We start from the raw sequence: 14,026 nt of genomic DNA on the forward strand, positions 1-14,026 counted from the left end.
AGGGCGGAAGATTGTTTTTTTTTTATCGTGCCCCCCCCTCGTAACATTCGAAATTTGAGATTTTTCTTTTCTTCGTTTTTGCTTAGAACAGCCAGACATATATAAACAGCGCGGCGACGGCAAAGAAGAAGAGCAGCCACCACTTCCAGCTGACGCCGCTGCGCTGCGCCATGATGAGCATGCGGTTCATGGTGCCGCGGAGGCGCACGCGCGTCGAGTCAAAGGTATCGTTCATCTTCTCGGCAAGGGCGGAGGATTCGCGGATTTCGTCGCCGATTGCGGCGGTCATCTATTGTTTGGCGCAAAAAGCGATACGTTAGCAATAGCCCCTTGTCTCTCTATGGCTCTCCCTCTCTTCTCTTCCGAGCGCGCAAAGGCGCTGTGAACTGAATGCGCAGAAGTAGGATAGTGCCATAGCCTGACTTACGTCTTTGAGGACCTTGACTTTGCCCAGAATGCCCGCCACTTGGTCATCGTTCTGGCTCTCCAGCTCGTTCAGCACCGCGTCGCTGTACTGCCCCTTCTTGTTCGGCGTCGCGGTTCGGTATGCGCTCGAGGGCGTGCCGCCGTAGGAATTCCCATTTGAAGGGGAGTAGCTGTTGTAGCCGTAGCCTCCCCCTACGCCGGCGCTGGGAGAGGGAGATGGGCTGGGTCGTCCGCGCTGGGATTGATCGCCCGTGTAGCCTGCGAAGAGGGCGCTGCGCGAGTCGCGCTGGTGGAGAGACGAGGCACCGAATCTATGTTTTTGTAATGTTCGATTGATTAGCTGGATGATCTGGTAATGTAGATTATCTTGGGCGAGACAGCAGGGAGGTAATCGCCGAGCGCGCGCATCGTGGAAAAGTTGCCTTCGCGACAAGATATTCGAATAGGGTAGGTTGAATCGATGACAACTTACCTTTGCGACATGATGGTGATATACGTAGAGTTTACGCAACCGCAGTGGGAAAAGCAGCCAGTGTATAAAAAGGGGGTAATATGAAGAGAATGAAGTGGGCTATTTGATCGTCACTCCTGCTGAAAAACTAAATGCCCCTTGGAAGAAGTTGAAATATTACATGCAGTCGTTTTTTATGGCTTAGGTGGTCTTGATCCATGTCCACGAAGAGTGGCGTTAGTGATTTTTTAGGGAGGGTACGTACCCAAGCCATTGTGGTGGCGGCTCAACCAACGCTCTACGTGGCTTGAATTGGGCAGGACATTTTTTTCCTGGGGAAGGATTTGAGAACACCCAACCAAGAGAGTTGTTGAAATTTGGCTATGCATAGAAGCTATTTGCCTAAAAACTACTCTTGGCATATTCTCACTTGTTCAACTGCATCGTCTCCAGGGTACGTGCCAGAGCGTGAACAAAAGACAAGGTGACATGAAGCTTAAAGCACTGGTGGGCCACATTACTCGAGTGTGGGGAATGGCGGGATGCTGCACAGGACAAGGCTCCAGAAACGCGAAATGCCAACAGATTGTTGATGGCCTCAGTGGCAGCATGTGCGTGCAATTTTCAGCTACCTATCTCCGTTCCCCCAAACACCGCATGGTATATAACACGTCCCAAATATGTAGCAAATAGCGGCCTATCGTGGTTACATGACCCCAGCTTAAATACCCAGATCAATCCCGCTCTGAGCTCCCCGCCTACCTGCGCGGTGAAAAATCCTGGTGAATCCATAAACATAAAATCATAGACCGAATGGCGACTCGATTGAGCCAGAGAATCAGAGGGATGATATCTTAGCCCTCCATCTCGGTGTCCTCGGTGGGAGGGTGGAAGTCCTCGTCGTCTTCCTCGTCCTCGTCATCGTCCATGGGAGTCTGCTCAGCAGCCCTGGCGTAGTCAATCTGGGCACCGCGAGTGCGACGTCCGCCTTCAACAATGTTGTTCAGATCAATCTCCTCCAGTCCATCCTCATCTGCGTAAAAAAGGTTAGGCAATCAAATCTCCCTTGGGATGAAATAGTAGAGAGGTGGTAGATGTTTACCTGGTTCAGCATTCTGCCCAAGCGTGTTAGGTTAGCGACCTGATAATGCAAACAACGATGGCATGAACTGGATTGTTCATCGACTTACATCCTCTTCAAGCTCATCCTCGTCATCATCCTCGTCGTCGTCGTCGTCCTCATCCATGGCGACGGCGTGGGGAACATCATCCTGAGTAGCCTTTCCCTTGCCCTTGCTCTCAGCAAAGGAATCCTCAGTGTGAGGGTTGGTGGCTCCAGTTCCGTCAGACATTTTTGAGCACAGGTGTTTCTGCGAGAGTGTGTTGGTAAGAAAGAAGCTTGGGAAATGGCTGTGAGACGAATTGGTATGAGGAGGGTGAACGGTGAGTGCCTTGGTAAGTATAAGTAGGAGAGAGTGAACCTGAAGTGGACCGGGTTCTGCTCCAAGCTGTTTTTTGGATTGAGGAACCAGCCAATGGAAAGGCGCATCTGAGTGCGTAGTAATCAGGCTAGTCCATTTAAGCACTAGCAGGCATTGATGCTGTCTGTATCCGCCAGTCACGTGCATTTATCTGGATCAAGATCTGAGGTTGCTGGGCAGAAAGACATGGGTGATACAGGCACGGAGTGGGTAGGCAGGGCAATTGCTGCTGGGTGGCTGGAGAGTGAATGAATTACGAAATGCGACGACAGTATGGAGTGTTCTAGCATCTACTAGGGAGGCAAGGAGGCGACAGATACGACAGACACAATACTGTGTTTACTTTGGCTGCTTTGGGCTCTGACAGGTAAGGACAGCGTCCCAGGTATACTGAGAATAGCTGACAGGAGCACATTTTCTGTTAATGGCCCGCAAACCAAGGATTTTATTGCTTGAATTAATGGTAATGTGCGCGTCAATTGGCGACTCTATTTCTCGCCTCCTCCTCCACTCATTGCGAGGAACACCACAATGCCAATCATCCACCAATACCTGTGCATGGTTAGACCCATAAGTCGTTCCGGAGAGGGGAAATACGACGTACTTTTGTAGGAATGTCTTCTCCTCTTCCTCAACCTTCTTGCCCTCTGGCGACAGAACGACTGGCTTGTTGAGCTCCGGTTGCTTGCCCTTGAGCGCCGGCAGCACCACAGCCTGCGGCCCAAAGTCTCTCGTCTGGCCCGCATCAATCCTTACTCCCTTCAGCGCTGCGCTCAGGACCTCTCCATTCTCATCGATGGACAGTATCAGATTGGGAGAGAAGCCCTTGCCGAAGTTGTCCACCGAAGCAACAGTCGTGCCAGATATCCAGCTCGAAGATTTTGGGTCGTACAGCCCTACGCGGACCAGCTGTGTAGACTCTGGAATTTCAGGAGCTTCGTAGGAGATGATGGAGGAGGATGTGGTAAGGCTGGGATCGTATGCGAGCTCTGCAAGGAGGGTCGGCGACTCGGAGTTTTCGACGGGCTGGATATAGATGTGTGCGGTGTGGAAGTTGGCCTGGACAAGGGCCGCGGCGCACAAGGCCGACAAGAAAGCTATGCCGCGCATGATATCTGCACAGATGAGTTGCAGCTTGAAGCGAAAGGCGGAGAGATCGGATTGCTGAAGCTTAAGCTGAGGTCGGCTCAGGGACCGTACAATGTCCTTAGCTGGCCTTGATTGCGATAAGGTAACGCCGCAGTGGAGCTTTGCAAGGTACCTCGCTCAGTACCGAATACGGCGAGGTACCTGGCAGATGGAGATTGGTGGGCTTCTCCAGCACGTGCCGCGGTCCCAATACTGGGACGTCATACAGCATCTAGAATGCAGATTCCATCTACAAAGCAGTACGGACCGGCCAAGGAAGCACCTGCCTCTATCATTTTCTTTTGCTACATGTCATCTTTGTCCCAACAATGAGGTTCCAGCGTGTGGCAAAGAAGGCAACCTGTTGCACGAAACCCCTTCCGTGCTACTAGCGAGAATGCTACGCCAGCAGAACAACCCTAAGCTGTTCATGGCTGGCTCAACAGCTACAAACACACACCCACGAGAAGGACGCATCACGATTTGCCCCAGCATCCCAGCCATCAGCCAGCAGGGCGGTCGGCATCCCGTGTTTACCGCCTCAAAAACATGGGACATCCCTTCAGTTGTGATCATGGGGCAATGGCCCCCGGCCTCTTCTCGTCATCCTGCCAAGTGGCTGCATGCACACGCCCCTTCAGCTTGCGTTCGCGGCCAAGATGGCTTGGCCTAGAGCCAATAATGTGTGCCAAATGGTGTGCCATCACTGCCATCTCGTCGCACCATATCCATGAACTGCTCTATCGGGCTGCAATGAGCGCCCCCAGGATTCACCCTAACCTGCCCTGCATATATGGGAAGGCTTTCTGCGGATTCGTGGGCTGAATCTTCGCTGGAAAGACGGTAGCAGTTGGAATCACATTGTTCACGAAGTAAGCAAGATCGCGACATTCTACACCGCAGAGGGACATCGACACCCCCTACGCCTGGACTGCCGAGGTGGTTCTGTGGCCAACAAGTGTGGTCGGGAACAGGAATGCGCTCATGACCCGTAATCTCCCGCTTCGTTTGGAGCTGATTTGTGGCTGGTAAGTGCTGGTCTAAGGCTGGGGAGTTTGATCCCGTCCCGCCTCTCTTCCATAGAGAGATGATCGTGAGGATCAAATCTGCATAGACTCGCTCGGGATCGCTATTGTTGTACCAATGCACTAGCGCTCCACAGTTGGACAAAGTTACAAAAAAGTGAAGAGAAATGACGTTACTTGTGAAGTTTTTCGATTGGCAAAGATATCTTGATGGTATATTGATATGGATGCTATGAAAAGTACATATTCTGTTGTCATCAGCTACCTATTTGAAGAAGCAATGGCGACAATAAATACAACAACACGATATATATCCGCATATATGGAAAACCAAGTGAAAACAAACAACACGAAACTTGCGAAAAGATTCACCCTTGCTACACAGCCTCTGCCTTTTCAGAACACATGAGCCTCGCTGTATGAGAAGCTGCTATGGTCTCCAATATTCTCTATAACCCTCCGTCTAGATAATCCCGAGCGAGGCATGTTGAGGCGTACATGTCTATGACGGCGGGCAAAACGCGAAGAAAGACTGTGGCCGAGTCTTGAATGATCCCCCCCCAAAGCTATCAGAGTGATGAATGTTGCCATTAACGTCTGTGACAAATATTTATGCCTCCATTTCGGCTGGCTGAAAAGGCGAAGCACGCAGTACCAGTGTATAAGCGTTGTTGTCGCAACCAGTATCAGGAACATCTCGCAGGGATGCCCTCGATTTCCGAGCCAAAGCAAGTGCTTTTGATTCTGCAGCGCAACAGCGTTGCATATCTATCGTCATCTTAGCTCAGAGCGGTGGAAAAGGTTGGAGATGCCTGTTCCTACTGGATATATCCTCCAACATCCCCCATTCTCAGATGCTCTCTTGACTTGCTCTGGGATGATGTTCAGAATCGCTGTTAACCCCCAAGCAGCCACGGTATGGTATATATAATGTTTGTGATTCTCGTCGTCTGTCGTATGCTCAACTGCTGCATGGACTTCTGGCGCCCTCTGTTTCTGCTCTGTGGCCGCTGGGTACGAGATGTCTGTCTCATGGCGTTCAAACATAGGCCTAAAAAACGTATCGAAAGTGGGCTTTATACTAAGGCTGGAGTCTTTTTCTCATTGAAAGATGATAGAAGATATATCGTACGAAACTTTGGTAATGTGCATTGAGTGTCGCAAAGAAGAAAAAGAAGAGGCTAACGCATTTCCTTAATCACCAGGCCTCCATACGAATACAAAACAAGTGCAAGATTGTTTGGGGGCCTTGCTGGAATACCCCTCATTTCCCGTAGGATTCAGAGCCAACCAACTCGGCCATGGGAGTGAGGCGATCATCCTGAGGTCTCAGCCACCACGCTACGTCTAGTTGCCTTACACCCTTTCTTCCATCATCTTGACCGCGTACCATGCTTGTTCATTTCCAACTTACTTCATCATGGGGGGCGTCCAACTTATTTCAGGAGGCTGGGAAAGTAATGCGAGACGAACTGCTTTGGGATAACCCCCATCCAACTCGCCCTCCAACCCGCCATCGACAAACCCGCCATCAAGATTCCCGCCTACCAGACACCCGACTACAAGACACCCGCCCTCAAGACAGCACCCCTCCCCCGTCTCTCCGCTCTCGGGCTTTAAGCTGGCAACGAAGTCATCTCGATACCTGACCCGTTTTCAATCTCTCGTTATCAACGTCTCCTTTTCTTTTTACTTCCACCTTTCTCAAAACCTTCTTCATACATGTACCCGAAAGAGTGTCCTCCATCTTCCATCTGACCTCGCTTCCTTACTTGCATCTTTTTATCAATACTCTTATTCATATCTTCCCTGAGCTACTTCACGTATAATATTTCATCCTTTGGGTTCGTTGTGTTTCACCTTCCATCATTTGTTTGTGTCAAAAGTAGCATATTTTGCATCGCCTTTGTGATATCTCTTCAACCTTCTCATCTCTTGCAACTTTCTTTGGTCTTCAGTCTGCGATCCTTTTCGAAGTAGCAGTCAAAACGGGATAGCTTGATCAGTATCTGCGATGGTCTTTAAACAATGGTTATTGCAGATCAATATTTCTCTTTCGGCGTTGGTCCTCCTACCAGGAAGTCAACAAAAGTATCTTTCCTGGGCGCCAGCGGCAACATTTGCGTAAGTCATCATCGCCTCGTTTTTTCTGACTCCATCACCTATCTAATTCCTACGCAATCAATAGGATACTGGCCGCGTGGGGTCTAACTGGAGTTTGTCTCGCTTTTCTTCACAAGCGGTATCTTCTAGAGTGAGTTTGTCTGTGTGCCTATTACTATTTACATAACCCTGGAACGGAAAATAGCGATAGGTTGCCTAATCTTTACTGCAGAAATCCTCGGCTGGCGATTTATTTGACCTTACAAGTGTGGTTACCATTTTTGATGGTACTACAGCCGTCACTTGCAGAAGCCGTCCTGCTTTTGCCTCTCTCAATCACAGCCGCCATGATATACCTAGCAGCACCGCGGGGCAATCAAGCCTTAGACAATTTGCAGCTTCCCATTCCAGTTCCTGGGCCGCGGAGCCTACGATACCACCGGCACTCCCGAGCCACTCTCCCACCAAGCGGCCAAAATTTTTGAAGGATCAAAAATTCTTCTATCTCTACAACCACTATACAGACGAAATTCATCATTATTATGATGATAGAATTGAAAAATTCGCACACCAACTGTTTATACGGAGCGAATTCCTGCTTCAATTCATCCAAGATATGACCAACTCTCTGGTTAAGGGTATATATGCCGGGTTTGTTATGGTTGAAAGCAAGTGCATAGAAGTTGACAAAGAACAAGCCTCGCATGACGAGTCGAAGTTTGCTCCAAATAACAGCAATATGCACAGTCTAATTGCGCTGCAGAGCACCCTACTCCACGAACACCATGACTTTTTTCTTGCAAGCCAGCACCCTTCAGCAAACCCCGCACCGCGGCGCCTGGCATAGAAATATGCAATGCCAGCTCGCATGTGGCGCCACGGCATACATACGTTTCTTGAGCTGCTCCGCCATAGCATGCCTTATTACATGGAGCATATGCTTGCCTTCATCTACCTTGCATACACTATGATGGCTCTCTTATATGAGACTGTTCCAGCTCTTGAAGACACTTGGATTGAGTGCCTAGGAGACCTGGGTAGTTACAGGATGGCGATTGAGGATGACGATATTCGAGACTGAGGGTTCTGGTCATACGTTTCTCGACTATGGTACTATACGGCGGCTGGGCACGATGCTCTTCGTTGATGAAAGGCCTAGGCCGCCGTCCCTTGAACCTGGTATTACAAGGCCTCCATCCGTGGGCCGGCTGTAACACCACCTAGCTATACTGGCGCGGCCAAATGCTATGCAGCAACTATTCTACTACCGAAAGGCGTCAGTTTGTCAACCTCACCACCTAAGATACGTATCCAATAGATACGGTCGTCGCCAATCCTCTGAATTACTGCGACCGTTCGTCACCGGTTCAGGCTGGCCCGACGCCGCCTTTCTACCCGAGCATGGCCTCCAGTATATCACGTACTTGAAGCAGTATTAATCAACACTCTATACACGCTCTATAACAGCCATTAATATCGATAACAGTCAACCTACTAGCTGCTTCACCTTTAGCCACAGCTCGCCGCTCTCGTGGACAATGCATACGAACGATATGAGGATCTGAAGATTTATCGCACATTATACCTTGTCCTTATGGACGCTTTCTACACGTCACCGGGCAATCCCATACCATCGTCCTGACGCTTTACATTTACCTTTGAGTTAGAATCGCAGGTTTGTTGGGCCATGCTGGCAGAGAAAACCAACCTTACTGGAGTTGGCTACGGATTTAACCTCGTTAGCCAAATCGATTCCGCTATTATGATGGAACGAAGCGAAGCCTCAACCATTCCCAGAGGACTATGCTTTATGTGGCCTATTATCAACTCGAGAGGCTCTAAGGCGGTCATTTTGATGGCAACACGCCGTTGACGACGATGAGAAGATGTTGGAACTGCCATCGCTGCTTCAATCCGCAAAGAGCGTCCATGGCTAGCTTGCCTAAGTAACGCTTAGATTCGACTCTTAGCTGGCTCTACATTGAATCATAGCCACTGGTGAATATACCGGCGAAAACTCTTCCTGGAGGCCTCGGCCATTTTTTTGCCTCGTGAGATAGGCACCGCATACTTGTTTATATTACGATACTAGGGCGCCTCTCATCAACATGGCATGTCCTTGAACAACTGAAAGCCGCGTCATCACATATCGCATGGCTTCCCTACGATACCGAACCGCAATATTTCCCTGACGACTTGCTTACTAACGCTTTATACCTCTATGTATCACGAGGAGCATGGGACAAACTCTTCACAACATGCACATCGTCGATTATAGAACACGATGATTCAAAATCATCGTCTTTACGAATATTGCATAGCATAGCGCTGCTATTGTTGAGCGCATCCTTTCTGCACAAAGATGCATTACATACCATAAAGATAAAGAACCTTTTTTTTTTTTTTTTTTAACACTGGCTTCAGAAATTCTCTTAGAAATTCTGACATCTTTTCACGGCGTTTGGGATTAGCTATTGAAATGCTTTTACATCAATTGAGGGATACGCAGCTTAGAGCTGCATCTCATAACTTGGCCGGCTGTTTACTTCTTCCCCTGCTATGAAGAATTTGCAAAAAGTACATAAAAGACTTTAAATTGTATATAGATTTTTCAGTACATACCTCATTGAGGATAATCGATTTGTATTTAGCACAGAGCTTGAATAGCGTGTCAAAGAATTCGATTACATTACACTTTTGGATGCTAGTATGACAGCCAATATGATGTCAAATGGGAACAAAACAACGGAGAATCGAGAACTTAGCAAACGTCAAGGAGCAAGTGTGTAAGATTGCCAACTCTTTTCAATGATAAGTAGGTATGTTTCCAAAATGCATCAACCTACTGCCCATTGAACGCATATTCCCTCAAGTACCTCGAACAACACCTTTTGACGTAATCTCTGCCCAACCATCTACAGTAGGAATGCATCATGCACTAATGCCCAAGCATTTATGCTGCTATAACTCGGCGGGCGAGACGTACAAATAAGGTGAAACTCAGAAGAGCAGGTAGGTATCTTTGATCAAAGCAATACAGTATGACAAAGTGAGCAAGTTCTACTGTCATATGAGCGAGACTAGATTAGTTTTTTTTGGCTATAATTTGCTAGTAGAAACATTGAGGGTGAGCCCTACAATGAAATAAAAGAATGTTCTCCCACAACTATCCAGAGTGAATACCGCCTGAATAGCATCACTCAATATATACAATGGCTGAAATATACCGTATCCCGCACTGTGCCGGTGATGTGCGTATCGGCTTTGCTGTCCCTGCGTACTGATTTAGGAAAATCCTCCTCTATCCGAGACCTTTAGACTGCGGACGAATGCTTTCCATTTCCATGGGTATGATCAAAGAAAAGACAAGCGGAAGCATACACATCGATTACTACTGGTAAAATTCCAAGAAAGACCACAATTGGGTCTCGAACGAGTGTTGCGATAGGTAGAAGCGTGGTAAATGTAGCGACGATAATTCCAGGTACAAACCTCTCTTTCCACCGCCGCTGATAGAAAAGGCTAAAAATGCAGCTCCAATGTACGCAAGTTAAGATTGCGACCATCAGGAGACACATTTCATTTAGATATTGCTGTTTCATGAATAGCGATAAGAGTACGTGTTCCTGGAATTCCCATCCTTTACATATCTGTGGTCCTCTGTGTTAGCCATGAAATTTTGCAACAAATATGCAGGATGGCCTGACTTACAGAATATGCCGTCCAGCATGACCTATTTTCGGACCCCTTGCGAAAGAGAGTGGCAGCAGTGTTTAATACTGTTGTGGCACTACACGCTGCGAAAATATTGTATGCGGATATTGAGTCACTACAACTCCTGATATCGTCAAGATGGAGATCGTATGTCCATAGCGGTTCGTGGATAGGCAAAGGTTGAAAAGTCGACGTTGTCTTTTCGGTCCGCATTCAGGTAGGTGCTCTTCCGTTCGCATCAATCTGAAATCACGACTGTATTAATATCTGGTTTGCTGAGTGTTATGGAGGTTTCATGAAAATGGGCATAATACATTAACTGTGATGTTTCGGCATAAGAAACGAAATCTGAGAGTTTTTGCGACTGGGTGTATTCTGAGCAGGCAAGAGTCGGCTGAGATTCTCTCAAGAGTTTAAAAAATCACAAAGAGATGCTATTTTATGTTGCTATTTGATTCGAAATCGGCATAGGAAAAAAGTAGGAGAGGAGTGGACGCGTTAAAAAGATCTTTCATCGGTAACGCACTTTCTAGCCCCTCGCCGAAGAACGGACATGGCCAATTACTGCCAGCCACACATTTCCAGCCAATTGTCACATGCAATCCAACGCGGCTGAAGAGGCCTCCAATCTATCTCATTCATGCATTAGGCAGACTCGAAGGCTTCTTCCATGAATTGACGATAAGCCTTGGCTGAATTTCCAGTCCGATAGGACTGTTACGCGAAACCTGCAGGAAGACATGGGAAGCATAGGTGGGTAGAGCGTCACCGAAACTTCGCCACCAGCCTAGGATAGTCGCATTGTATCAGAAGTACTGTTTTATTTTAAGATTAAGTAAGTTTGATCACTGCATGAAAGTTTGTCCCTTTACAATTAAATACATGATTGTCATGAAATGACTTGCTACACGTACACAAGAAGGGAAGCGTAGATATATTCTTATAGCTATCAATTCAAATTAGAGGTTATCCTGATAATATTACCCTTCTGCAAAGCATACCCTTTGTGTTCAGTACTATGGTTTGCCAATGTTTACTTCTGTTTCAGCTGTCAACAATCCTGTGGCGGTGGCGGAGCTTGGCGAGGCTCTGTCGTGACGGCCGCGTAGCACGCTGCATTTGCAGTATCCCTTGCAGAAAGATCAATTGATAGGCACAGAGCGTCTTGAACAACAAGCGTAAAATAAAGCCCATGGGCAAGGCACAATCGAGAGGCAGCCTGTTTACGTCATGTGAGGGCAGCGTCCCTTGTTCGGTGAAGACAGCTCTCGATTCGAAAATGAAGCTTCCAACTTCCCTCCTTTGGGGAACCATCTCCCACCCTCTCTAGTTTGCTCTCCTACCTTCTCTAACTCTTTTCCCAACACCACTGCACTCAAACTTTTTGTTTCTACTTTTTTTTCCCCTTTGGCATCTCCCTCAGTGACAACCTTTCTTACTTTCTGTTAATGGCTGTTTACACCTTGTGACTTTGGTTAGATCACAGCGCCCACTCTATCTACGACCTTGATAGATATAGACTTTGCCAATAAACTGATATTTTCTCGCCTTATTCCCCTGGTCTTGTCTTTTGATCGATCTGGATAAGCGGTCGTTTGGTATTCCTCCGCCAATACTTCCTTCGAATGCCCTGCTCGAATATCTGTGGAATTTAGCTGTCCAATTCTCTCCCGAATCCGATATCACACAGCATACTTGGATATCAATTCATCAAAGAACGGCCGGGCGTATCTTGCAACTCTCAGTAGCGAAAGCATCGCCTTGATTCGCAACGTGTGATCTACGCTGGATGTGGTGGTGGATGATATCGGTCTCGCCGTCGACAATGCAAAGATGGCTGCTCCAAGCCAACATTTGCCTCTCTCTGTTGATTCTCTTGTCGGGAAGCCAACAGGATAAGGTCTCTTGGGCTCCGCCAATGACATTAGTGTGCGTTCTTTTCCACTTTACTTTCCTCATCTCTTTCATCCTTATACTTACAAAGCTCTTGGGATACATGGCTCATCTATGGCATAGGATGCTGCTCTCTTGGGGCTTAACAGGAGCATCGCTCATTTTATTCCACGGGGCAAGACTACTGGAGTGAGACCATCTTAATATCCCAATAGTCTACCTTATCTATGCATATGCCTAACCCCGATGGAATGTAGGAATCGCCCACGGATGATCCTATATCCTCTCCCGTTTTGGATACCGTTTATGATAGCGCTGCAAACAAGCCTCGCAGAAGCCATCTTGATTCTGCCACTATCAACTACGGCGGCAATGCTATATTTGACGACGCGCCACAGTCGGCCAGAAAATGAGACACCCAGACTTCCGGGTCCCGTCACCGAATCTGGCCGCCGGAGGCTACGACGATTCCGTCGGCGTCGGCCACGGCACTAGAGTCAGACATTTCAGCAATATTCCGACTTAAAATCGAGAAGCCTCAAGGTTTCATTGATTGTTCATATGAATATACTAATGGCTGTATATTCGTAAGTTATATTTACAATGTTGGACTTGATTTATTTCCCTCGCGGGCGATTATGGCAAGCTTTGTCCATGGTATAAGTCGTAGATACCTAGGCACAGCGGTTTCTTTTTTCTTTTTCTTTTTCTTTTTCTTTTTGTAAGGGCGGCTTGACTTCTATTTGTCCCAGTATAATGGGTGGTCAAAAGCCGGTCTCGGAGCGTAGTCTACGATATCAAACGTAGAACGCGTGGAGGTTGAACTAAAAGGCTTGATTCTCTCTACCTAAACTAAGGGGGGGTGTAGTGGTTTTGGTCCTCTACACTCTACAGGAACTCGGGATCTCTTGCCTTCCAGGCATGTCATAGGAGGGCTGTCCCCCAAGACCTACTGTTGATTAAGGCCACACGGCCATGAATTTTCTATCATGTTGAGATAATAGATATATATAAACATAAATTTTTATTTAAATATGATCACGCTCTACTAGACAGGTGTATTGCAATACCTACTACTTACCTACCTAGGTACCTATGTATCCAGCAGTTTTCAACGCCCAACACCAAAATACAAAGTTCAATATACACCAAGTGATCAAAACTAGAAATTTGACCAATTGCCATTCAGTATCTCATTCGTAGTTAATGACGGTGATAGTTTATTGTTGTTGTTTTCCACTGAAGAAGTAAGTTTAAAAGTGACATGTACTTCTCTCAGGTTGTTACCTTTGCAAGCCTACAATGACTCGACTACAATCTCTTACATTTTTGTTCTGCTACGAGGAGGCAATTTCCATTAACGATCCAATTCACGCTATTTTCAATCTTTTGTTTCACTCTCATTTCTCATTTCAACGTATATGCCTATACGTCTTGTGTTCGTTGCTTTTATAGAGCCCGTCGGCAATTAGTTACTGGAAAGTAATCGGACACATTTTTTTTTTCACTCCAAGGACAAGGTACATCGATATCGATATAAATTACTAGGGAAGCAAGAAATATAGGACCATAGGTGATGGTTCTGAGAATGAATGGTGTTGAAAGCCTAGAAGCCTTTTTCTCCAACTGCATGGATGCTGATTCATACACAGGTGGTTATGAATGTCTACATAGGTACACCAATATAGCACAGAGAACATTGAGGTTAATATTCAATTCATATATACATACGCATGCATTATCTCCACCTCGAATTCTACCAAAATCTCGTCCCATATCCAACATGCAAGAGTAACAAAAAATGC

The 14,026-nt window shown here is 47.1% G+C and overlaps 5 protein-coding genes across 5 annotated transcripts; 2 read left to right on the top strand and 3 right to left on the bottom strand.

The window, feature by feature from the left end:
• Window positions 1–82: 82 nt before the first annotated feature.
• TrAtP1_005629 (uncharacterized protein) lies at window positions 83–909 on the bottom strand (the record flags this gene model as incomplete). The annotated part of the gene is made up of 3 exons (XM_014089179.2): window positions 83–289; window positions 428–737; window positions 899–909. 3 exons carry the CDS (start codon window positions 907–909, stop codon window positions 83–85), a joined length of 528 nt encoding a protein of 175 aa, XP_013944654.1.
• A 547-nt stretch (window positions 910–1,456) lies between these two features.
• TrAtP1_005630 (uncharacterized protein) lies at window positions 1,457–2,343 on the bottom strand. The gene is made up of 3 exons (XM_014089178.2): window positions 2,068–2,343; window positions 1,980–1,992; window positions 1,457–1,910 (listed from the first exon to the last, which is right to left on the bottom strand). The coding sequence occupies exons 1-3, from the start codon at window positions 2,227–2,229 to the stop codon at window positions 1,732–1,734; spliced, it is 354 nt and encodes a 117-aa protein (XP_013944653.1). The 5' UTR covers window positions 2,230–2,343; the 3' UTR covers window positions 1,457–1,731.
• A 72-nt stretch (window positions 2,344–2,415) lies between these two features.
• On the bottom strand, window positions 2,416–3,566 carry TrAtP1_005631 (uncharacterized protein). The gene is made up of 2 exons (XM_014089177.2): window positions 2,963–3,566; window positions 2,416–2,910 (listed from the first exon to the last, which is right to left on the bottom strand). The coding sequence occupies exons 1-2, from the start codon at window positions 3,466–3,468 to the stop codon at window positions 2,847–2,849; spliced, it is 570 nt and encodes a 189-aa protein (XP_013944652.1). The 5' UTR covers window positions 3,469–3,566; the 3' UTR covers window positions 2,416–2,846.
• A 2,973-nt stretch (window positions 3,567–6,539) lies between these two features.
• Window positions 6,540–7,461, top strand: TrAtP1_005632 (uncharacterized protein; the record flags this gene model as incomplete). Its single annotated transcript, XM_066112796.1, has 3 exons — window positions 6,540–6,635; window positions 6,700–6,765; window positions 6,847–7,461. The coding sequence occupies 3 exons, from the start codon at window positions 6,540–6,542 to the stop codon at window positions 7,459–7,461; spliced, it is 777 nt and encodes a 258-aa protein (XP_065968882.1).
• A 4,692-nt stretch (window positions 7,462–12,153) lies between these two features.
• TrAtP1_005633 (uncharacterized protein) lies at window positions 12,154–12,716 on the top strand (the record flags this gene model as incomplete). Its single annotated transcript, XM_066112797.1, has 3 exons — window positions 12,154–12,257; window positions 12,345–12,410; window positions 12,479–12,716. 3 exons carry the CDS (start codon window positions 12,154–12,156, stop codon window positions 12,714–12,716), a joined length of 408 nt encoding a protein of 135 aa, XP_065968883.1.
• Between the last annotated feature and the right edge of the window lie 1,310 nt (window positions 12,717–14,026).

Source organism: Trichoderma atroviride, chromosome 3 (genome assembly GCF_020647795.1).
Source record: "Trichoderma atroviride chromosome 3, complete sequence".
NCBI classification, from domain to species: Eukaryota; Fungi; Ascomycota; class Sordariomycetes; order Hypocreales; family Hypocreaceae; genus Trichoderma; species Trichoderma atroviride.

Coding starts and splice junctions, on each gene's coding strand:
- TrAtP1_005631 (XM_014089177.2), bottom strand. CDS start 3,468: ATGCGCGGCATAGCTTTCTTGTCGGCCTTGTGCGCCGCGGCCCTTGTC. Junction 2,911..2,962: donor GAGAAGACATTCCTACAAAA/GTACGTCGTATT, acceptor AACCATGCACAG/GTATTGGTGGATGATTGGCA.
- TrAtP1_005630 (XM_014089178.2), bottom strand. CDS start 2,229: ATGTCTGACGGAACTGGAGCCACCAACCCTCACACTGAGGATTCCTTT.